This window comes from Varanus komodoensis, unplaced genomic scaffold, assembly GCF_004798865.1.
Source record: "Varanus komodoensis strain SLA01 unplaced genomic scaffold, ASM479886v1 scaffold52, whole genome shotgun sequence".
NCBI lineage: Eukaryota > Metazoa > Chordata > Lepidosauria > Squamata > Varanidae > Varanus > Varanus komodoensis.
This window is the reverse complement of record NW_025336114.1, coordinates 3,096,798-3,120,493: the sequence shown is the minus strand read 5'-3', so window position 1 is coordinate 3,120,493 and position 23,696 is coordinate 3,096,798. Positions and strand designations below refer to the sequence as shown.

At 39.7% G+C, this 23,696-nt stretch overlaps 2 protein-coding genes across 5 annotated transcripts in view; one reads left to right on the top strand and one right to left on the bottom strand.

The window, feature by feature from the left end:
* Positions 1-18,636, top strand: part of SAMHD1 (SAM and HD domain containing deoxynucleoside triphosphate triphosphohydrolase 1) — a 32,892-nt gene extending 14,256 nt beyond the window's left edge. For all 3 annotated transcript variants that reach the window (XM_044447517.1, XM_044447518.1, XM_044447519.1), the window contains exons 10-16: positions 2,829-2,920; positions 6,628-6,743; positions 8,290-8,426; positions 9,718-9,828; positions 9,936-10,040; positions 14,636-14,773; positions 15,876-18,636. In XM_044447517.1, the coding sequence (XP_044303452.1) occupies positions 2,829-2,920; positions 6,628-6,743; positions 8,290-8,426; positions 9,718-9,828; positions 9,936-10,040; positions 14,636-14,773; positions 15,876-16,004 (828 nt within the window). In that variant the 3' untranslated portion in view covers positions 16,005-18,636. The remainder of the gene's footprint in view (positions 1-2,828; positions 2,921-6,627; positions 6,744-8,289; positions 8,427-9,717; positions 9,829-9,935; positions 10,041-14,635; positions 14,774-15,875) is intronic.
* Positions 18,637-21,807: 3,171 nt separating this feature from the next.
* Positions 21,808-23,696, bottom strand: part of TLDC2 (TBC/LysM-associated domain containing 2) — a 17,125-nt gene continuing 15,236 nt past the window's right edge. For both annotated transcript variants that reach the window (XM_044447548.1, XM_044447549.1), the window contains exon 7: positions 21,808-23,221. In XM_044447548.1, coding sequence (XP_044303483.1) covers positions 23,086-23,221 — 136 coding nt within the window. In that variant the 3' untranslated portion in view covers positions 21,808-23,085. The remainder of the gene's footprint in view (positions 23,222-23,696) is intronic.

Genomic DNA, 23,696 nt, shown 5'->3' with positions numbered 1-23,696 from the left:
ATCACATCAGTCATTATGGTCGTCTTTCACTGAGGATTACTAGGGAACTAATGATCACACTTACTTGAAATTTTGCATGCATACCCTCAGTGTCATTAGCTAATGAAATAATTAAATTACCCACATCAATAGCAAATCAACCTGATACCGAGAATACATTGAACACCCCTTGTACACTGATCGTTAAACGGTTACATGTAACACAGTTAATACTTTCTTCTAGGTTACAGATGTGAAAAGTCACAATGGCATGAACTTTCTGGCCCGAATACCAAAGGGAAAGGAAATGCTTCCAAGGAAGGGAGGAGAATGGGGTGTTATTCTAAGGAAGAGGAGGAAGTTGAGATAGGGTGGTATGAAGTGCCCTTTTTTCAAGCTGCTGACATCTGTCAAGTGTCCGCTAGCTGGAATGGTAACTGGTTAGTGTCAGCTACATTTCAAGGATGCACATGTGCTGAAGTCAAGGGAAAGGGGATTCTTTTTCTGCTCCAGCTATATGTTGATAACTTGCATGTGTATATACCTGTGTTGGTTATAACTATTGATTTGTACATCAGCATTAACCTGAACGGTAATGTCTTACCCAAGGTCCCTTCATGGTTGTGGCATCTGATGGGTCCAGATATATTTAAACTTTACTGTAATTATTACTGTCTATATTTCTAGCTATGCATTCTCCTCTCACCTTATGCATGCATGTGCAAAATCTGCTAACCCAGGGCAATTGTCCATTTATCTGATGAAGTTGGTTCTAGTCCACAGAAACACCATGCACCATAATAAATTGACTTCAAGGTGCTGTATGACTGTTTTTGTTGCAACAGGTTAACACACATCTCTGGAAAATTAAAGGTGAGAATTTGAGTAGTGTACAGGACATGGTTTAGTTCAAGGGTGAGCCAGCTTGAGACCAAAACATCTGGAAGGCCAAAACTCTTACCATCCCTTGCTGTTAGCTATGTGGTCTGGGGCCGATGAGAATTGTGCCATTTCCGATGTTTTGGCCTACAGGTTGCCACACTCGTCTAGTTTTAAATGTTGGTTGTGGACAAATGTTCAGAATAATACCCAGTAGGCTAACTTGCACACAACACTACCCTGTGGTTTATTTAAGCTATGGGATATTTATATAAGCCTTGCTTGTCCTCTCTATATCCCAAATGTCTTTGTGGTGTTGTGTTACTGACATGTACAGCAGAACTTTTTTTAATCATCCTGTAGCCTGGTGAAACTATTCAAAACAATCCACAACTCTGAATTCACATATAATAACCCAGAGTTCACAATCAAACAACAAACCACAGGTTCTTTTTCTGGCTTGTTTGTGGTTAATAAAAGCGTAGCTGCATTTGTACATGCAGGCCATGAGTGTCTTCCATTTTGATGGACAAAGCCTCCATCTTGTCTGGCTCAGCATACAAAGTAGATAAAGGATGCCCCATGACATCAACATCAATTAATGAGAAAGTGTTTGCTGTGAGATCATAACAAGGCCTGATTTCTGGCTTACATTTCAGTTACACTGCTACTTTTGTACAGGGCATGACTTTTTGCAAGCTGCCTTCCTGGAACCTGTGCTTGGCACCTTTATGGTCCCATGCCGAGCTGTTAAGAAATCAGAGGCATCTCAGAGGATACTTTTGTCAGCCCTTCTGCGAGTGAGCAGTGGTCCAAGTGCTGCTGAAGAGCCTGGGGAGCTGGACTAACTGCTGGACTAGCCAGACAGTTTAACATGCAGATAATATGTAGCAGGCCAGAGTGTTGAGGGTGGAAGAGAAGCTGGCACCTAAAGCAGAGTCTTTGCTGGAAGAAGTGAGATGGTGGGAGAATGAGTTATCTGACAGGGTTTCTGGGGGTGGGGGTGCACAGCAGGGTGTTCCTGGGGATCTGTGTGGCTTCCTTGTATTGCTGAGAACCAGGCTGACATGTTCCCTTCTCATGCAAATGACTTTCCACTAGGAGTAACAGATCCCTTCCTCAGGGTAATATATGGCTTCTGCCAGCCCTTCCTGTAACCCTGCTTATCAGTAGGTTGCCTAGCTACAACTGGACTTGCCCTGAACAGCAGGCTTTGCTGACCATTCCAGCTGACAGGAGCCTTACTGAATGCGAATATGCTAGCGTTGTAAGTTCTTCAATTTATTCAATAAATCTCCTTATGAGCAAACCTAGCCCTGGCATATTGCTTTCCTTGGAATTTCAAAGATCCCTGAACCCCACTGCAGGGGGTTGAACAGCACATGCAGCAACCCAGAATTCAATGCCATGAAATGACTTAGTGTTATGTACAGAGCGGGCCAATGGCCTTGTACTGGTGCTAAAATGTAAGAATGGATACCTGAAACATGGGGGAGGATATTTATTTGCCAAATAATCAGAAAGTAATATTATGCATGGATTCTTTTAAAGGGTCCTTTTGCTTCTGTGTCTAGGAGCTTCTTTTATTTTCCTAGTTATTCAACAAGCATCTAGTACGAGGAACAAAAGTTGATCTGATAGATTTAAGCTGCAGTCCTATACCCATTTACGTGGGAGCAAGATTCATTGTACTCAGAGGGACAATTTTGAGAAAATATGCATAAGATATTAGGAGGTTTATTCATACAAAATATTCTCAGGATATCCTCAGTTCCCTGTTACCTACTTTCAGGCACTCATGGGGCTCAAACATTTATGCAAGGAAGTGTCTCATGTATCTCTGACAAGTTACAGAATCAAAAGAGTGTGTTACCAGGATGTATTCTAAAGAAGGTTGCTAATAAGATACTGCTTTATAATTAGGGCATTAACATCAAAGGTAAATAAGCAATTTTTATCTTGGTCTTTAGGAGGTTGGAAATATGTATGACATGTTTCATACACGAAACTGCCTGCACCGTAGAGCCTACCAACACAAAGTTAGCAACATCATTGAAACCATGTAAGTGTGTGTTTCAGTCCTATGGCTAATAAATTCCATGTCAATAATAAATAATGTATAGTAATTAATAATAGTATTAATAAGTTTCAATTGATAACATTTACATTAGTTTGTATATGACTAAATAGTTTTTAATTAAAAGTATGCTTTGTTTTTAGATGGTATATGTGTGCACGCACATACATTACAGAACTGTGCCTCTTCTACAGAGGTGTTTGTTTCCTGCCGTTACTATCAGTGTGGTTTTTTGTCTAAAGTTTTACATCTATTAATCTCCTGTTGTCTGCAGTCTCCCTACCTGAACTGACAGAGGCTGTCTTGGTTGTGATGCTGAAGTCCCCAGGGTTGTTGGTCTTGTGGGACATATCATCCATGCAGAAGGCACCTTATCCTGGGCACCTCAGGATTTCATGGACTCCATGACAACCATGGAACCATCTCAGCATGCCATTGGCCCAGCATATGTAGCAGGACATACTCTAGATTTGTATTTTTCAGCCAGGCATAGGATAAGTGATCTAAAAATGGAAGACTTTGCTTCAGCCTCTCTGTCTTTGCAAGATCACCACCTGCTGAGATACAGATTGATGGCAGCTTTTCTGCTCTGCTTGGTGCTGTTAAGATGGTCTGCTTCTTGAGGCTAATAGATTCAGATGGTTTTCAGAGCACCTTTGGGGGTTCCCAGTTGATATATCTGGCAATCCTGTCAAATCCTGGTTGAAATTTGGGACATAGCGATAATCTGGGCAGTTGCATGTTACACCCTGGAACTGAGAGCAGTGAAACACAGCAGGCAATGGCTTGAGAGCAGATGGAGAAAAACTTAGTGGATGTAATTGAACCCTGATAAGTACTTAAAACCATTGTTGTGTAGTAGTTAGAGTGCTGAAGCAGCACTCATTCTAACCAACCTCATGGGGTGGTTGTTATTGTGAGGATAACATTTATTTATTTATTTATTTATTTATTTAAACATTTCTATGCCGCCCCTTGCCAAAGCCTCGGGGCGGCTCACAACACAAAATAAAATACAATAAAATACAAAAATAACAATATAAAATAAAATATGAAGAGGAGAGTAAAACATGAAGAGGAGAGCCTTGTAAACTACCTTGGGTTCCTTGCAAGTGGAAGAAAGGCAAGATATAAATGCAATTAAAGTATATCAGGTATACTCAGGAGCAGTGAAAGTGGCAAAGAAACATTTCGTTCCATTCAGTGTTGGCTTTTCTGCCCAGCAGAGCTTTTTAAGGTCATCCAGGACCTTATACATTGGCCCTAAGGACATTATAGCACATCTGTGGTCTGCTGCAACATATTTGCTAGGCACTTCTGAGTTGAAATCTCCTGCATCTGTCAGAACTCCTGCATCAGTCAGACTCCAGTGTTACAGGCAGCTGAATCAGGCATGGTCTCAAGAGCACAGCTTGGTCAAGCTTTTTTTTTTTAATTAGTTTCTGACGGTACAGGCCATGTATGTTGATGAGGTATTTGGAGAGTCCTTTGCAACTCCCTCCATACTGGATCCTTGTCCCATTTGAAGGGAAGGAACAACTGATTAGGCCAGGTAAGCAATCAGTGGCAATTTGCAAGAAGAAATGGTTTCATGTCACTTAAAAGAATCAGCTGTGGGACCATTCCACAAGAAACCCTCTAGACCTGGAAGTTTTTAACCATTTTATGTTGGTAGCAAATGTTACTTTTTCTAGGCAAATTCCTTGTGCAGGTCATGGCCAGACAGCTCCAAGCACTCTTTCATGAGCCCAGCTATTCACTGATCTGGGCAGGGATAATCTGGTTTCGGCGCTTAGCCGAACAATCTGGTTTCAGTACCCTGTGCTCTGATAATCAAGTTAGATTGTTGTTGTTAGTAGCGAAGTCATGGCCGACCCATCTTGACCTCATGGACAACACTTCTCTAGGCCTTCCTGTCCTTCACCATCCCCCGGTGTCCACTTAAGCTCACACCGACTGCTTCAGTGACTCCATCTAGCCACCTCATTCTCTGCTGTTCCCTTCTTCCTTTGCTGTCAATTGGTCCCAGCATTAGGCTCTTCTCCAGTGAGTCCTTCCTTCTCATTAGGTGGCCAGAGTATTTGAGTTTCATCTTCAGTATCTGACCTTCTAAAGAGCAGTCAGGGTTGATCTCCTCTAGGACTGACCAGTTTGATCGCCTTGCGGTCCAAGGGACTCACAGGAGTCTCCTCCAGCACCACAATTCAAAGGCCTCAATTCTTCGGCGCTCTGCTTTCCTTATGGTCCAGCTTTCACAGCCGTACATTGCAACTGGGAAAACCATAGCCTTGACTATACGCACTTTTATTGGCAGGATGATGTCTCTGCTTTTTAGTATGCTGTCTAGATTTGCCATAGCTTTCTTCCCAAGGAGCAAGCGTCTTTTAATTTCTTGGCTGCAGTCCCTGTCTGAGGTGATCTTGGAGCCCAGGAAAATAAAATCTGTCACTACCTCCATTTGTTCCTCATCTATTTGCCAGGAAGTGAGAGGACCAGATGCCATGATCTTAGTTTTCTTAATGTTGAGTTTCAAGCCAACGTTTGTGCTCTCCTCTTTCACCCTCATCAAGAGGCTCTTTAGTTCCTCTTCACTTTCTGCCATGAGAGTGGTATCATCTGCGTATCTGAGGTTGTTGATATTTCTCCTGGCAATCTTAATTCCAACTGGTGATTCATCTTGCTCCGCCTTTCTCATGAAGAACTTGCCACAATTTGTTGTGATCCACCCAATCAAAGGCTTTAGCATAGTCAATGAAGCAGAAGTAGATGTTTTAATGGAACTCTCCCTAGCTTTCTCCATGATCCAGCGTATGTTGGCAATTTGATCTCTAGTTCCTCTGCCTCTTTGAAACCCGACTGTGATGCATCTACATGGGAATGCCTTTGATGAGTGTTTGGAGGATGCAGCTTGAGCAAAATGTGACCATCATATGTGACCATCAAATGTGATAACTGGGAGCAGAGGTTTCAAACCTGTAACAGCAATTCCTGTCCACTTTCATTGACTGCCTTTATATTTCAATGCCAGATTCCAGGTGCTAGTTTTAACCTAGAAACCTTTGTATAGCTTGGGACTGTGATACTCTTTGGAGCTTCTCTCCCAACCTAAATCTGCTTAGTCACCGTGTTCAACAAAATAGAGTGGGCTTTCTGAGTGGCACCTTCTGGTTATGGAATAATCTGCCACTGAAACTACCTAACACTAATTCTGTTATTCCTTTGGTGCAATTTAACATAATCCTCTAGGATGGGGTATTTAATGGTTTTGAACAGCTTCTGTCAGCTGGTGTTTCCCCCCTTTTTCTAATGGCTCTAGTTGTATTGAACTTGTTATTTAAATGGTTTTAAATTCTGCTTTGAAATTTCTACTAAAACTTTTAAGTGTCCCTTATTTTATATTGTACTGTATAAATTGTTCTCAGAAAGCTTCATCTATTGGGTGATATAGAAATGAAAGAAATAATCTAATCGATTAGTCCATTCTGTTTCTATAGTCTTATTGAATGATTGAGGGGAATTACCTCCCAACATTTCTCAATTGTTATGCAAAATGGGTTTTTACTGGAAAATAATAAGAGATAAATATAGATTGAACTTCACCACCTTTTGCCTTTGTGTCACTAACTTCTAGTCATCCTTAATTTGGAGAATTTAGTTGCCAAAAATAATCTGTGTTGCATGTTTGAAATCAGGATTACAGATGCCTTTTTAAAAGCTGATCCCTATATCAGAATAAAGGGTTCTGCAGGAAAAGAATACAAGATCTCTACAGCATTGGAAGATATGGAAGCATATACTAAACTAACAGGTATGGGCAGTCATTAATAGCATTTGATTTATTGGCCAGACTTCTAAATCCTTTCCCATTCTGGAATGATATCTGACAAGGTTCCTGTGTCTCAGTAAGGTATTTAAATAATTATTTGATTGAAATATCATATGTTGGGCCTAGTCCTTGTTTTCATCCATAATTGTCATGAAAGAGTTAAAATCCTTGTGGGCTGAGAGTGGAACCAGATGGCCCTGACAAAAGGATTAAGCGAATAATTTACTACATCTTAGCGTCATCAAGGCTGTGTGGCCCAAGGGTGCTGGAGTTGGTTTAATGCAGGCAGTTGGGAGATGACAATGGGCAGATTGGGAGTTTGCCATCACCCCACTGGTCAACTGATGGTGGGGGGGGGGTGGAATAAAGGATCTAGGGTTAGAGCAAGTGAGGGTCTTTTGTTCCTCTCCCATATATGCTACCTGCCCACTGTGAAGAGACACTCATTTCTCCCCTACCAGAGGCTGGACTATAGACCTGAAGGTAGCGTGCATGCACTAGATAAAAGCACACTACTAGCTTTCTTATTTTCTTGTCTTGGTGCAACAAGACTTGATGGTCTTGCAGGAACAGGGTTAGCAATGAGTGTTTTGTAACTGGTTGCTGCTGTCCCCTTCTCCTCACTCTTCCATTTTATTCTATCTCAACCCTATACTTTTAATCTCTCCCTCCAGCTTTATATTTGCTACCTCAATGAACATATTTCATCTCTTAAACTGTGCTTGAGTGAACTGTGAGCCACGGGCTAATTTCAGTGCATTGGCTGTGAAATGGCGGAACAGCATCCATGCCCAACCCTTCACCAGGGCTGAGGGACGAAGAGGATTTCCCTCAGTGTAATGTTACAGTGATGATATTTCCTAGATAGAATTTGGCTCAGAATGTCTTGCCAGTGGAAAGGGGGTGGTGGTGGTTTTTCCATTATCAGCAGCACCAGTTGGTGGGTTCCTTCAGAGCAGATGTGTGGGCAGCATATGGGACTGTAAGGGATGAAGGAAATCGACAAAAATCCCCTCTTTCTGTATTCATCCAGTGGGATTACTGCAACAGAAGTAGCCCTTTTGTGTAGCTTCTGTGTATAGGAGTAGCCTTTCTGTTTATGGAAGAAGGGAGATAGGGCTGGATTCAACCCAACTTTATGCACTATATAGAAAAGTGGTATACAGTCTAAAGGAATGCTTTCCTCACTTGATTTAAAGATGTAATTCCAAATATATAGTATAAATGTTGCATTCAGATCTTTTTGTAACATCGCTCAGGAAACTAGGATTCTGTACTGGAAAGCTGAGCATTACACCTGCTAAATGTGAAGTTGGTGTCCTGTGTACAGAAGCTGAGGACAAGGAAGGACTGAAGGACCTTACTAGTGGATTGCATTTGCAAATATGCAGAAAGAAATGTTCAGTTGTCTGTGATTATAATAGCATAAAAACAAATCTGGAAGATAAAAACTTAATATCAAGTATGCAAAATAAGATTCCCAGCTACCTTTAATAACTGTTGGTTTATTTATTTTTAATGTTGACAGATGAGATCTTTCTACAGATTCTACACTCCGATCAACCAGAACTGAATGAAGCACGGGAAATTTTACGTAAAATAGAGCGGCGTGATCTTTATAAATGTCTTGGAGAGACTCAGCCTCAAGGCAATGAAATTAAACAGGTAAGCACAGATTCCCAAGTTGTACTAGTGAGGGCTTTTCACAGTACAGAACCATTCAGTTGTAATCCTAGAGTGATGTACTGATGACCTTGACTGTACTGATGGTAGAAAAAAGAACAAGCTGAGTGTGTGCTTCCAACTCAGGTCAGCTAGTAAAGGAAGGGGATTTTAATGACAGTTTGGCATGACTTGCTTGCTAACATTTTATTTATTTAAAAGACTGAGAAATTAAAAATATTAAAAGCAGATCACAAACCCCATCAAATTAAATTAAAGCACACAGCAACAACAATTTAAGTCAGGAGTGGAGTTAATAACTAATATAATCAATTGGATAAATACTGCAGAATCTCCTGTCACTTGGAGAATGCAGTAGTTTTGCCTCTGAGATTTGTTTTCCATAATGTATATTATTAGCTGCTTCAGTTTTTCAAGGAAAGAAAAGCAAAATACACATCTTAAAACAAATGTTATGTTGATGACTTGTGGATCTGCTTGGGGAAAGAATTCCACAAATAGGAAAGGCCCCTCTCAGGCAGATTTTGAAGAACATTCTGGTTCAGCTGGAATATAAAGCATTTCTTCCAGATTTGACCATCATGATGTGAAAGAGCTTGGGCTAGGGCTAAGAAAATGTCCATCTAGAGCTATAAAGGGGATAGGGTGGGAATGGATTAGTTGATTGATACAGTTGATTGGCCTCAAGGGAAATAGGTAGTGAATTCACCCCACTTTCCAATGATTGGAAAGCCACCCCATTTAGAGAAGTGGGATTTTTTTTTAAAGAAAAGGATTAAAAAGTGAAGGAGGCAGGGAACTATATAGGTTTAGAAAGCTGACCTACTAAAAGTGGTTTTTAACTTTATCTCTTATTTCAAGTGTGGTGTAGTGGTTAAGAGCATGGGACTGGGTCTCAGACGATCTGGGTTCTAGTACCTGCTCAGCCATGGAGCCAACTGGGTGACTTTGGGCCAGTCACAGACTCTCAGCCCAACCTACCTCACAGGGTTGTTGTTGTGGGGATAAGATGGAGGAGGAGATGTAAGCTGCGTTGAGCCCTTTGTAGGAAAAGGCAGGATATAAATCGATAAATAAATAAAATAAGTGTTATATCAGGTGACCACATTTATCTCAGTTTAAGATATATATAAAACCAGTAAATCATTACGAGTTTGGGAAAGATTACTTTGAAAACTGCTTTTGCCAAAATAGTCATACGTTTAATTAAGCTGTTTTTAAAAATGATGTACTGAACTTGTAAAGTCAAAGTCAAAGATTTTGTGCCCTCCAGGAGCAGTATGATGAATTGTCTGCTGAAATTGTTAAAGCCAAACCAGTGAAATTCCCAGAGGATGCTGAATTAAAGGCCATTAAACTGAAGGCGGAAGACTTTATCATTGATGTAAATATAATTTCTTGAAAACACACTTTAAAGTATGTTACTTTCATTTCTAAATGCATATTTCTACAAGATACTGTTCATCTTACTTCTGGCTTACCTCTGTGTAGGTTATCGATATGGATTATGGAATGAAAGAGAAGAACCCTGTTAATAATGTTAATTTTTACTGTAAGTCTGACATCACTAAGGCAATCAAAATTACTAAAGATCAAGTAAGTAAAATGTTGGGAGGTGGTTTTGCAAGTGTATTACATTGACTTTAAGATGTTATCAATGTATGGTAGTGGAAGTTATAAATCCCTGCTTGGGAAAGGAATATATTCCAGTGTCTCTAAAGAAGGTGGTGGTAAGACTATCCTTAAAGAAGTAATCACTGGCTTCCATCATGCCATTCCAGGGAATGGGCAAATGATAGTTCTTATGTTTTAGACTTGAACTGCTAGAAGCCCCTGCATTATCGCTAGTGGTCAGGAATGTTAGAAGTTTCTGCTTATCTCTGTCCTAGACAATTACCATAAGTATCATATCTATCATTTTTAAGTAAAATCTTTGGGTGGTGGTGCCCCAATTTCAGGTTTTCTTGGGTGGAACTGATTTCTGGATCAATTTCAGCCTGGGTACAGGCTCAGCACAGAAATAACATTGGCATCTTTGGTAGGTGAGCAAGTAAGTCAAAGGAAATATGTCCCTTCTAGTTTTGCTAAACTTCTCAGCAGCATTGAGCACCATTTACCATAACGGCTTCCAGGATTTCTTGCTGATATGATACCTGTTTCCAGTCCGGTTTGCTTGCGTCTTCTCAGAAAGTAGTGCTGGGATATTACTGTTTAATCCTGGGCTTTAGGGTTTCATGAGGGCTCTTTTTTGCTCCTTGTGTTCTTTAACATCTGTATAATACCATTGGGGGATTGAAAGTTAGGAGTAATCAATGTATTGATAATAATAGTCTTGTTTGTTCTTTTTTAAATTGATGTTAAGGAGCCTATGGGAGCCCTAAATAACTGCCTGAATGTCATGAGGGGCTGGATGTGAGGGAACAAACTGAAGATCAATCCAGGCAAAATGAATTATTGTTGTTCAGTACAGTTAGGTTTGAGAATCTAACCTGTTGTGGATAGAATAGCATTCCTTCTGAAAGATCAGTTGAGTAGCTTGCAAGTACTCCTGGATGCTGTTGTTGTTGCTGGAAAATCAGGTTATGGTGGTAGTGGGCACACTTTCTCAGTTTTGTCTAGTGTGACAACTGTGTTCCATGGGGGAAAACAGACATGACCACAGTGATTCATGTATGCCTCAGTCTGTTTTGATTATTTTAATGTGCCCTGTGTGAATTTAGAAACTCAAAGTATTTAGAAACCACAGTTACCACAAAATGTGGTAGCTAAACTTTTGGCAGGAATATACTTGATAGGCATAATTAAAGCAGTATTGGAATGACTTCACTGTCTTTCTGTTCATTTCCCAGCAAAATACTGGTGCAGGTTTTGACCTGCAAGTCCCTAAGCAGTTTGGGTCCCAGGTTTTCTAAAGGACCACTGTTGTTATGTGTCAAAGTCATCTTTGACTTATGGCAACCCTATGAAAAAAAGCCCTCCAAAATGTCCTGTCCATGACAGCTCCGTTCAGCTCTCCCAAGTTCAGTGGTGTGGCTTCCTTTATGAATTCAATCCATCTCATATTTGGTCTTCCCTTTCATCTTCTGCCTTCAACTTTCCCTAACATGATTATCGTTTCCAAGGAGCCTTGCTTTCTTATGAGGTGGCCAAAGTATGAAAACATGGGTTTTGTAATCTTTGCCTCTCGAGAACACTCTGGCTTGATTTGATCCAGGACCCACCTGTTTGTCTTTCTCTTGGGACAAAGCCCTCTTCCGAGCACCATGTTTCAAACACTTCACTTTTCTTCCTATTGGCTTTCTTCACTGTCTAGCTTTCACACTCATATTATGATTGAGAATGCAATGGTTTAGATGATCTTGACCTTGGTAAAATGTCCTTACACTTGATTATCCTTTCTAGTTCCTTCATTGCTGCCCTTCTAAGTCTCAGTCTTCTTCAGATTTCTTGGTTACAGCCTCCCATTGAATTGATGACTGAGCCAAGGTATACAAAATCTTTCACACTTTCAGTTTCTTCATTATAACAGTTGTTGTTCAGTCACAAAGTCATGCCTGACTCCTTGTGACCCCATGGACAACATTCTTCCAGGCTTCAGCTTTGACCCTCTTGCTTCATTCTTTCTGGTGTTACTAGTACTAGTCCTCCGCTCTTCTCCAGTAGCAAACTGGACACCCTCTGACCTTGAGGGGCTCATCTTCCGTTGTCATAGCTTTTATCTTTATGAATCTGCCCATGGGGTTTTCATGGCAAGGATACTGGGAGTGGATTGCCATTTCCTTCTCCATTGGATCACCTTTTGTCAGCGCTCTCTGCTTTGACCTGTCTGTCTTGGGTGTCCCTGCACGCGGCACGGCAGTGATCCATAAAGGGGTATTATCAGTAAAGTTCTGTAATTCTTCTGAGGACACAATTTTTATTTTCTTAATAGTCAGCTGCAGTCCTGCTTTTATAGTTTCTTCTTTCATTTTTATCATGAGTCATTTCAAGTCATTGCCGCTTTCTGCCAGTAAGATGGTATCGTCTGTATCTCTAAAAAACTTTTTATGTGTCTTCCACCAATTTTCACTCCTTCCTCTGATTCTAATCCAGCTTTCCTTGTGATATATTCTGCATACAGATTGAACAGATAGGAAGATAAAATACATCTTTGTCTGACACTTTTGCCTATGGGAAACCATTCATTTGCTCTGTATGCTGTCCTAACTATAGCTTCTCTATGATACAGGTTACACATCAGAACAATCAACTGCTGAGGGACCCCCATTTCTTTCAGGATCATTCATGGCTTCTCATGATCCACATAGCCAAAGGCTTTGCTATCTTCTATAAAGCATAGACTGATCTTCTGCAGTTCTTTGGTGCATTCCAGTAGCCAATGTGCATTTGCAATACGATCTTGAGTGTCTCTTCAGAATCCAGCTTGGATATCCAGCATTTCTCGCTCCATTCTTTGTATTCATTGTTGCAACACTTTGAGCATCCTTTGCTTCCATGGGAGATTAATGCAATGCTCTTATGGTTGCTGCACTCTTTTGTCTCTTCTTTCTTGGAGATTGGAATGTAAAGTGAACGTTTCCAGTTTGTGATTCATTGTTTTATTTTTGTTTAAATAATTTTGTTTGGATTTGGATTGATTCATTTTCTGCAGCTTGAAAGACTTCTTTTGGTATCTTTTCTACTCCAGATGTTTTATTCTTTGCAAGTACTTTCAGAGTAACTTTCACTTCACTTGCTAATATTGCAGGTTCTTCTTCATAGGATTCCACTTTGAAGAAGTCTGCCATCTTTTATCTCTTCCGTATAGTTCTGTATATTGTTTCCATGTTCTCTTTCTTTTATCCCAGATAGTATGTTCCTCTATTTCTAGTCTAGGTTTAGGGGACATAAATTTTCCTTCAAAGCCTTCTGTCTTGAATATTATTAAAATAATTGAATAGACCGTGTACAGGTGTAACAAGATCCAGAGTTGCTTTGAACAAATGGGTTTTTCTGGTGGCTTCTGCCCTTTGTGATTGCAATGATATACAGACAACAACACATATATATATTGGCCCTTTGTGCCCTGATCAGTGCACATTTGAGGACCTCATGGCAGTGCAATGGAATGCAATTTATATTGCTAGCTTCTGGGCTAGATCTGTTTAACTTGTACATGTTTTAATTTTATATTTTAAATTTCTTGTTTTATAATGTGCCCTAATATAATATGTTTTATAAATATGCCTTATTTTTAACTGTGATGCTTCTGACTCAAAGAAGAAAAGAGAATTTTCCTTTCTGCGATCTTCTGGAAGAGGTTTCTTGTTTTTCCTCTTCTGTTGCTGTCTTCTGTTTCTTTGCACTGGCCACTGTAATGGTTCTTTTTGTCTTTATGTGATATTTGCTGGAAAGTTGCATTCGGGATTCTCACCCTATTTCTGTCACCTTTTGCTTCTCACTTGTCCTTTGCAACTGTGCTTCTTCTCTCATCCATCTGGACTTTTTCTCTCTTCTTGCTGCAGGCAATACCCTTTGGCACTCTTCTCTAATGATGTCTCTGGTTTCAGTCCACAGTTCTTTTGATTAAGCTGAACAATGCAAATCTGTTCCTTATGTGGAGTTTTAATATAAACCTGTCCATAACTTACATTCATCATTGTTAGGATAGATCACCTAGAAGAGGATAGGATGGTGGACCTTTTTAATAGCCGAAAGAAGTCCATCCTAATGGAGGTGAGATTGACTCCCTCCTTGTTCTGTCTTAGATAGGTAGTAATAACTGCCTTGTTCCATCAGACTTGTAGTGTTTAATGTTGCTGCTTTCTAATTGTAATGCCATGCATATTTTTATTTCCCAGTTTTGTTCTTTTGCTCCTTGTTTTATGTGAAATTTTAATGTTTTTAATTGTACATCACTCCTGCTGGATGGAGTGTACTATCAAACAAACATGTGGAAGCTTTGAGGAAATGGCAAGCTAGTGGCAGCAACACAGTTTCTTTATACTATATTCTACTAATGCTGATTGTAGGCAAGTAGCTCTATAAAGTGTCAGGCTACAATATCCTACTGCTGCTGTTGCTTTATAACAGTTCAGAATTATATGTTTTGTTGCTTGAACAAATAGGAGAAATTCATTAGAGTTTCTTCTGACAAGGTGATAAAGTGAGATGTATTTGTGTTTTAATTCTGCTTGTTTTTTTGTCTTAAGGTTTCAAAGCTTCTACCAGAAAAATTTGCAGAACAAATAATTAGGGTTTATTGTAAGAAAACGGATGAAAAATTTATCTATGTTGCTACAAAGCATTTTATTCAGTGGTGTATGAACAGAAATTTCACAAAACCATGGGTAAGAAATTCTTTGGTGATGATATGGTTTATACTTGTAATGTGTCATATGCAAATAAAAATTTTGGAGGTTCTAACTCCTAAAATATATTAGGATGTCAATATGTGTCTCAGTGCAGAGATTTTATTCTACCTAATTCTCAAGATTCCTTTTGTTGCACACCTGTTAATTTTTCTGCAGTCTCTGGGACACTTCTGCATTGATGGTTTTAGTATGCAAAGCTGAATGTGCCTTCTAGCCTGTTTTACAGCACTTGCTGCCCCCCAAAGTACTGCCACAGCTGTGGCAAAAGGGCACATTTCCCATTTAAAAAAAGGCACACAGAGAATGTATAACTTGTTTTAATGCCAAATTGCATTCTCTTGTGTCTTCCAGGTGAGCAATTTGCCTTTAAAACAAGGCACACACTAACTATGCACATTGTTTTGAAAAGGAAATGTGACTTGGTTTTCTGCTGGTGCTCCACAGAAATTCAGTGACATTTTGACTGCAGTATGTATATGTGTGCAACTTCCAATGGTGTCCAGGGGGTGAAAATTTACCCTGAATCTGCTCAAGTTTGTTTTAGTTGGAGTGGATGGAAGGAACCATTCTCATTTGGAATTTTACATGCAAGTATAGCATCTGTGGACATGCTGTCAGTATTAAGCTCATGCAAGCCTGCTCCTTCAGTTCTTGGGTGCTTGGACCCAAGAGATTTCTACACATACTTGTCACAGGCCCCTAGAGTCTAATAGAATCTAAAGATCAGAAATAATTTTGTGGAAGGAAAAGTCTGCTCTTTGGTTGCATTATAGTCCAAGAATAATCAGACATAACACTACCACCAACTGGAAGCTACCTGCAAGCATTTCTTGCAAATAAAATGTCAAATAAAATTAGGGAGGGGGGACCACATAAAAGAAATGTGTAGCTGCATCATTTGCTCATTATCTCCTTTTTATAGTGTGGTAGAAGTGAAAGCACATAGCTGAGACTGATCCCAGAGTGTAGTTTCTCTCAAATATAATGTGGGGAAAGGTCATTTAAGGGTTCTGTTCCAGCTGTCAGTAGACCTCCAGTGCAAGACTGAATTTTCTTTATCACTGTAATGTTTTGATAGGATGGTGATGTGGTTGCCCCTGAACTTACTCCAATGAAAGCCAACTGGAATGTAACTGAAGATGATGAAAAGCATGGTTCAAGGGAAAACAGTAATGTTTCAAAATCCAAAACCAGACTTTCTTTTTAAAGACTAAGTGAATAACTTCAGTTTCTTTTGGATGCGTTGGGATTTGTTCTATCATGGTTTTTATATATATATTTATACATAACAACATTGATGTGTTAAACAATATAAAAAGACATATTTTACCTCAAGAATATTTTGTAATACTTCAGAAAATATCTGCACAGTACCATTTGGAAAACTGAAAGGAAAGTGTCTTTTATTGAAGACACGTTAAAGATCTCTTATTTGTTCTGGCTTTCACAATACAAATTAATGTTAGTGTTGTTGATCTGGAACCATTTCATTTTGTTGCTATTTTAAATGTGTGTGAGAAAAGTAAGAACTGTCTTTTCAAACTGAGAGTCAGAAGGGAAAATGCCAGCACACAAGCATCAAAAAATATGAAGACTGGCTTACTATTTCAAGACATATTTCATTTTTCTAAGATCACCAAAATAATACATTTTATCTGCTAGCACAAACACTATGTGGAAATGATATTGAGGGGGTTGGGAGAGGATATAGAACCTTAATTTGTTTCTTTTTGTTATAGAAATAATTTTATTTCTAATTGTCTTTTCTGAAAAGCCACTGGCATTCCCACAAATCATGACAGCTGAAGTTAGCTTATGTTAACTTAGCATTAAATGTGCTCTGGAACAATTGGGACCCTAAAATTTTAGACTTTTAAAAAGGAAACTTCATTCATCTATTTAATAGCTAAAGAAAATAGTAGCAACAACAAAAGAACAAACTGCTCAACACATACTGGCCTTAACTCATGTCAGAGAGAAATAATTTGATTTACACAGAGGTAAGAAGGTGTTGATCATTTTAAGGTAAGACACATCAAAGTAGAAGAGTTTACTTTCTATACTAGAATGTATTTAGGCACTGGAAGGAGAAGCATTATTTGTATTGTCTGTTCCTGTACTGAGATTTTACATTTTCCCTCCAATTGTAATGTATAGGAAGAAATAGGAGGGGAATTATGCTTGCCAGATCCAGGTCCATTGTGCATTCCTTCCCAAGGCAACTGGGAGCATTGTATATCCTGCAGATTCAAAGTTGCCTCTGATCTGCCCCCTTTTGGCTCTATTGAAGTAGAAATTCTAATATGTGAGAGGCAAGGGTTGCAGACATTGTCATTGCAAGGGACTATGAGGGATATCCAAGAATAGATCTCCCACTGTGAGGTTGGAACTCTCTTCATAATCTGAAGATGAAGAGACTATAGAAGTGCAGCTTTTGGGTGCAGTCCTGTGAAATTGCTGCCCTTGGAAGCGTCAAACTAATCTGTGCCCTGCTAGGCTGCTACCAACAGGATGGGAGGAGCAATGGAGGGGATTTTTGCTTTCCCATCCTCTTTCCCATTTTCTCCAGAGAACCTGCCTCAAGGAGTTGCACTGATAGTGGCAGAACCATGGCTGGGGCTTCAGGTAGGAGCCCTCCAGTCCCAACAGCTCTAAGTGTTTCCCCCCTCCCAACCCAGGGAAAATTGCCATTTTTTACTTCTGCTAGATCATTTGAAGTTGATTTTCTCAGATATAGCCACTGTAGTTCTTTCTTCCATGGTTGCAAGGAGTGGCGGGGAGAGCAGAATGCAGTCCTCTTCTGAAATACCAGGGAGCGCCCTACGACTATGATGACTGGGACTGTGGTATCTCTGCCAGGTACCACTGGGTCGCTCTGTTCATGTCTCATATTTCCACAGATTACAAGATTGTATTTTTGTTGAATAATACATTGTTCCTTTAAATTATTTTTAGGAACAGATGTCTATGATGTGCACTTTATGGTGATGAAATAAAGTGCTTTGTGTATGACAAGTGTGCCGTCCATTGTGGGGACTGAGATTTCATCTCTTGCTTTTTCTTGGAGCCTCTTTTCATGGCTCTGGGTCAGTGTCAGAACAATTGTATCAATCTTTTAAATACTCTGAGCTGCATCCAGAGTTGTCATCCTCCAGCAGAAGGGCTTGATGCATTTGTAGAAAGGACTACAATCCAGTGGAGGTTCCTGTTGGAAAAAAGGATGGAGATTACTTCTCCAGACCTTTATGCCATGTTCCACAGCAGGTCTAAAAAAAGCCAACAGGTGAAGGAAGTTGGTGAAATCACTTCCTCTCTTTCCTCCAGTGGGAGCAGAACTGGACTCCCAGCGCCAAGAGTCTGTTTAAAATGAACTTTGTTGAGGGTTTCTGTTAAAACTTAAGAAAAAGCAGTATCCAGGGCTTTACTTGAACCCCTACCACATATTTGCACCTGAATCTGGAAGTCTCATTTGTTTACAACCACGTATCTCTGTGCATTAGCCTTCCACGTGTGGAGGGTTATTTTAAAGGGCCATGCAATCAACAATGTATGTAGTGCATGGACTAGATTGTGCAAAGTGATAACAGGATGAGCAAGTTAATTGAGTTCCATCAACTTAAATTGGAAGAAAGCCTTTTGCATCCTAAGTTGTCTTTGAATTATATCTCATGTTTAATAAGGCAGGCTTGGGAGCACAGCACACATGCAGTGATCTCTAAAGCAGTACTGAATTGCCAGAGCTGTAAATGTTACAAATTCTGTGTTTTGCATGTCTGAATATGAATCTTGAGATTTGTTGATTTCAGCTTAGTAATAAAAGCCCTAATGGTTGATCTCTTTATTTGACTGATCTTTTAAATCTGTTATACAGAAAGAAGTCATGTAATCTGTGCAAACTGGAGCAAAACTAGAAGTCTGTGTTTATTTGATTTAAACCCACACTTTTCTACTGAAATTGGCATTATATTTTATTAATTTTGTTTCTATATTGCCCAGTAGTCAAAATCTCACAATTGTTTACAACAACATAAAAATAAAACAGAATGGGCAAATCTGAAATATGTGTTTAAAATATGAGGTAACATATGGGTAACCTCAGCCTCGAGCAGCATCTGTGGAGTTAGACAATGTAACACTCTAGCACTGAAGCAGGCACCTGAGTGCCTTCCAGATGTTTTGATCTACAATTCACATTTTGAACATATAACTAGGTCATTTCAGGTTGGATGTCACAGAGTACTTCCTGAGAGTTAGGACCCCTAGGATATGGAATGGGCTTCTTTGGGAGGGAATGGGGGGCATCAGTGAGGGTGTTCAAGGAAAAATTGGACAACCATATGTTGGGTATTACATCAGCAGTGCTGGCTGGAGCCAGGGGTCAGACTAAATGGCCTGGGAGGCCCCTTCTGACTCACTATGTTTCTGTTTCTAATCTCTGCCCATTGGTTACAATGATTGCGTATATGGGAGTTGTAGGTCAAAACATCTGGAGGAAACCAGGTTGCCTATCCTGGCCTAGACCTTTCTGTAAAAACGTCATTAATGCCCTTCGAAGAAGAGCCATGCTGAATCAGACTTACCTTGTCCACCATTCTCTGCAAAGTGGCCAACCAGTTGCCTGAGGGAAATTTATAACAGAAGAGGAATGCAATAGCACATTTCTGCTCATATTCTCCAGCAACTGCTGCACAGAAGCATGCTGCTTCTCAGACTGGAAAAAAGAAGGAAAACTAACAGGTATTTTAAGGGACAGCCCAAATAGATGCTTGCATTTATGAGTTGGGCAACATCCTGCTTGTCTTATTGAATTGTTACAGGGATGAGGAAAGCTGAGTAATAACTTATAAAACTTAGTATTAATCAGTAATTCTAATAGCTATACATTGTAACAGCATCCCCAGCATGATAGCCAGCAAGACAGATAAATAAGACACTGATGGGCAACAGAAGCGTTACAAGAGTCAGAAATCGGCATAGCTGATCACCTTGAAAATCCTTGGATGTGTGGTTCACTATTTTTTTTCTTACTAAAGGGAAGGATTGTGTGATTCTTTCCTCACCTCTAATTCAAGCATGCGTCAACCAACAGTTAGCAGATTGTTGGCCCCAATCAGCACAACTAGCTTCTTGAGTTTGCACAAGGGGCCCTAGGTTTTTGCCTTTACCAGGACTATTTCAATGTTTCATACATTATTATCTCAAACTGAGTGCATTGAACCACTTCTTGGGAGGATTCTACCTCTATGAAGTAAGATGAAGAGTTTTGAAAAATTAAGCATAGTTTCTGCAAAAAAGTCAGCAAATGAAGCAGTGGGGCTTCTGCTAATAAGGAGTACTCTCATGCCATAAGTGTGACTTCAAAACCAGTGAATTTAAAGTTTGAGAACTGTATTATAGGAAAGTGCATACAACTTTGTTCAGTATCCCTAATCCTCTCAAAAGACTTGTCATTTCCAAGCTTTCTTGGCTGTGCATTTGTACACTTTTGGAAATTTAAACATGTTATGAAGACGTACCTCCAAGGTAAGCTTATCTGTATTTCTTGTCAGTTTTGAATACTTGGTGCTTGCAAAGTTTTGTGCACCCACCCAATTCACATTTCTCATCAAGAGTTTTTATGCAGTTATTTCTAAAAATTATACTTAACGCACAATACTTATTCAGATACTTTGTTCAAGTAAGATACTAGGATTTCATTATTACAAGTTCATAGATTTCCTGGATAGGAAAAATAATTTTGAAGATTGTGGAAGTGTACAATGCATTTTATAATCTTTATCTGATTTGGGATGTTTTTTACTTGGGTTGAACCTCTTTCAAGCTGAGGGCCAAATTCAGTTTTGGAACAGCTCTTTGGTATCTCACATTTCAATAGCAAATAAGGCTGAAGGCAAAATTGGCAGTAACAACCCAACATGCATTTGTTTCTGCCACTAACCAAAACTTAGGAACAGTATTGTAATATTTTAGAAAAACACATACAAAAACTAGATAGAAAAGCACTTAACAATTGACAATCAAGGGAAATGGTGGAGGGGAAGGAACATGGCAATGGGGGAGAACCGCAAAGGACTGGACTGGGACCCCTGGTGAGCCAGAGGTTCTGCATCATTGATCTATTGGAATAATCTGAACATTCTCTTAACTCCAAATCTCAAAGGTAGCATTCATACCTTTAAAGAAAAGCCATCAAGCTGTTTTTCCAAACTCAATTCAGACAAGTGGTTAAAAGAATTGACTGCAAAGTTTCTATGGAGCATGTACATTATTAATACGCAGCCTAAGGCCTTCCAGATATTTTGGGCCACAACTTCCATCCGTCCTAGCTTGCATACCCAATAATGAAGGATATTGGGCCAAAATGTTGGAAGAGCCCCAAGTTGCTCTGACTGATGTAAGCGCTCCTCCTGATGACCAACATTTTTTTTAAGTGCTATGTTTGCGGTAGTTCAGCATCACAATGTCCTGTCCCTGTGAAATAGGAAAGGGTCTTGCTGCAGAGGGAAAGTATCTGTGTTGCCCCTTTCTCATTTTCCTGCAAGGGAGATAGGTACTAAAATTGTGGAGAGGTTCCGCACAATGTATCCAAAACTGAGATGGAAAGGTTTTGAATGATACAGATAAACGGAAGCTGGTTTACATACGTATATAGATCACTTGGTATTTTGCCATTCAGTTATGCCTAGCTGAATATGTGAATTAATTCTACTGAAAAGCATGCTACCTGAATTGTTGCTAGCTCTGTGTGTGGTGTGTTATCTCAGCTGACTGTTTCTCCCATGCAGGACATCATTTGATGTCTAAATCAATGTATATGCATGTATGAATATGTGAAAAATAAACTCTGAAGTGGAGAGGGGTTCACCCAATAGCAGCAAAGGCTGCAGTAGATGGCCATGTACCAGAATTTTAAAAATTTAAATCCATTACAGTATTTTGTAAAAATTCTGTGAGGTTTTGTCAGTGGTCCCATGCTGGAATGGCACAGTGGGAAACACCTGGCCTCCTTAAAAACATCTTAGTAAGATATTACAATTACAAAATTAAGTTAGAGCGCAAGGATTTTCATGTCATCAGTTTATGTCACATGGAGAAAGCAATAGACAGCTGTAACACCATGTTCCATTACACATTCTAAAATATGTTTGACAGAAAGTATGTTTGATTCTGTTTTCCAGAAACAGAATATTATAAGTGCTAGGAAGATGCAGCATTCCACCAAACAAGAGCATGGACAATTAAATCTTGTTTTAGTACATAATTGCACACTGTTCTATTCCACAATAATTTAGAAAGCTAGCTTTGTGGGTAATGAGGAAAAAAGACTAGTTACTCCGCATAACTTCTGTTTTTGTATGAAATAGAGCAATTTGAAGAAATACACCTCTCTGCTAAGGTGGAGAGTTGTTTTAAACAACCGTGAAAAATGTTCATTCAAAGTGCAGTTGAGTGAGTTTACTCAGGACAGCAGAAGTTCTGTGTTTCCATGCTCAACAAATCCAGGGAAGTATATACATGCAAAAATTATGTTAAGTGATCTGAGCAAAGGGTCATAGCTGAGAATGGCTGGACAGCTGTGTATATGCAAAGTTGGCTTGTTCCAAATGATGTAATGCTTATTGCCAACAGATTTGCTGAGCACCAAAGAAATATTCCTCACAACTCTTATTATGAAAAGGAATGCCCCTTCTCCAGTGTTTTCACAGTCTAATAATGCCTGTGCAGAGTAATTCCTTGATGTTCTGCTCCTAGCAAGAAGCGTGAGAATTTGTAGGAGGAAAACAAGAAACTTGGTACAGTGTCGACTGCAGCTTAATCTGAAACTTGGCAAGGCAGGTGTATATCCCTTGGAGGTGGGGGACCTTCCCTTGTAAGTAGTGACCAATGCTTACAGAGCTTACTGTTCCTAACCTAAATGTTAGCACTTTTAAGCTTTGGACAGATTCTTTTGCCTTGGAGTACAGTAGCCCAAAGAGCAAGCTTAAGTAGTAATAATATATATAATTAATCTCAGCATATCCTTTTAGGAGCAGAACGACGTGTAGCAAAATGTGAGGTAGGGCTAGTGCTGGTGCACTAAGGGAGAAAGACATGAGCAGATTGGTAGGTTAATCTGTCATTGTTTTCTCCCCTGCCAATCTGTGGAGACACAAGGAATCCACAGTCAGGTTTGTACTCATTTGAAAGGGGTTTGAAAAGCTACTTCAGGAGGACTACTGGCCAAAACCTGTTCCCATTGCACATGCAACATCCACACACAAAGGAACACTTATTTTTCTTCTTTTGCATTAAGAGAGTGCCCAGACTTCCAGATCTTGAATAAGGAATTCTTCTTTGTGGGATAATGCCTCATTGTTGAATGTCTCACAGGGGTGGCTTCCTCCATGATTCAGGTCTCCGTCTAGCCACAGTCCAAATTTGCCACTGCAATTAAGGGTTGAGCAACATACAGGTTGAGCATCCTTCAACACAGTATCTTTTGTCTAATACGCAATAATACAGTAAGGTTTGATTCATTTATGTGAGACAGCTACAGATTTGTCTTTGTGGATGTTATGCTCTTTTCACCTTTGCTACTTGGGTTGATCTACCAGGGGCTGAGACAGGAGGTGGGTAGATGGTGCTGCAGGTCAATTTGGATGGCTTTATACTCCTTTTCTATTCAAATTCCTTCCTCTGTTCTGAAAGGAATTACAATGAATGAGCCCATCCAGGATCAGGCCCACCTATCCTGTGTTGGTGGGTGAGATAGATTTATTATTTTATTAAACAACAGATTTCTTTATCTATTGAGAGGTTTTTAATTAATAGAACAACCACTCTTTCTCCTCCCTGATTATACAGCTGATGTTGCAAAGTAAATGGCAATATGTCTCCCTCTCCCTGACTTCTCTCCCTC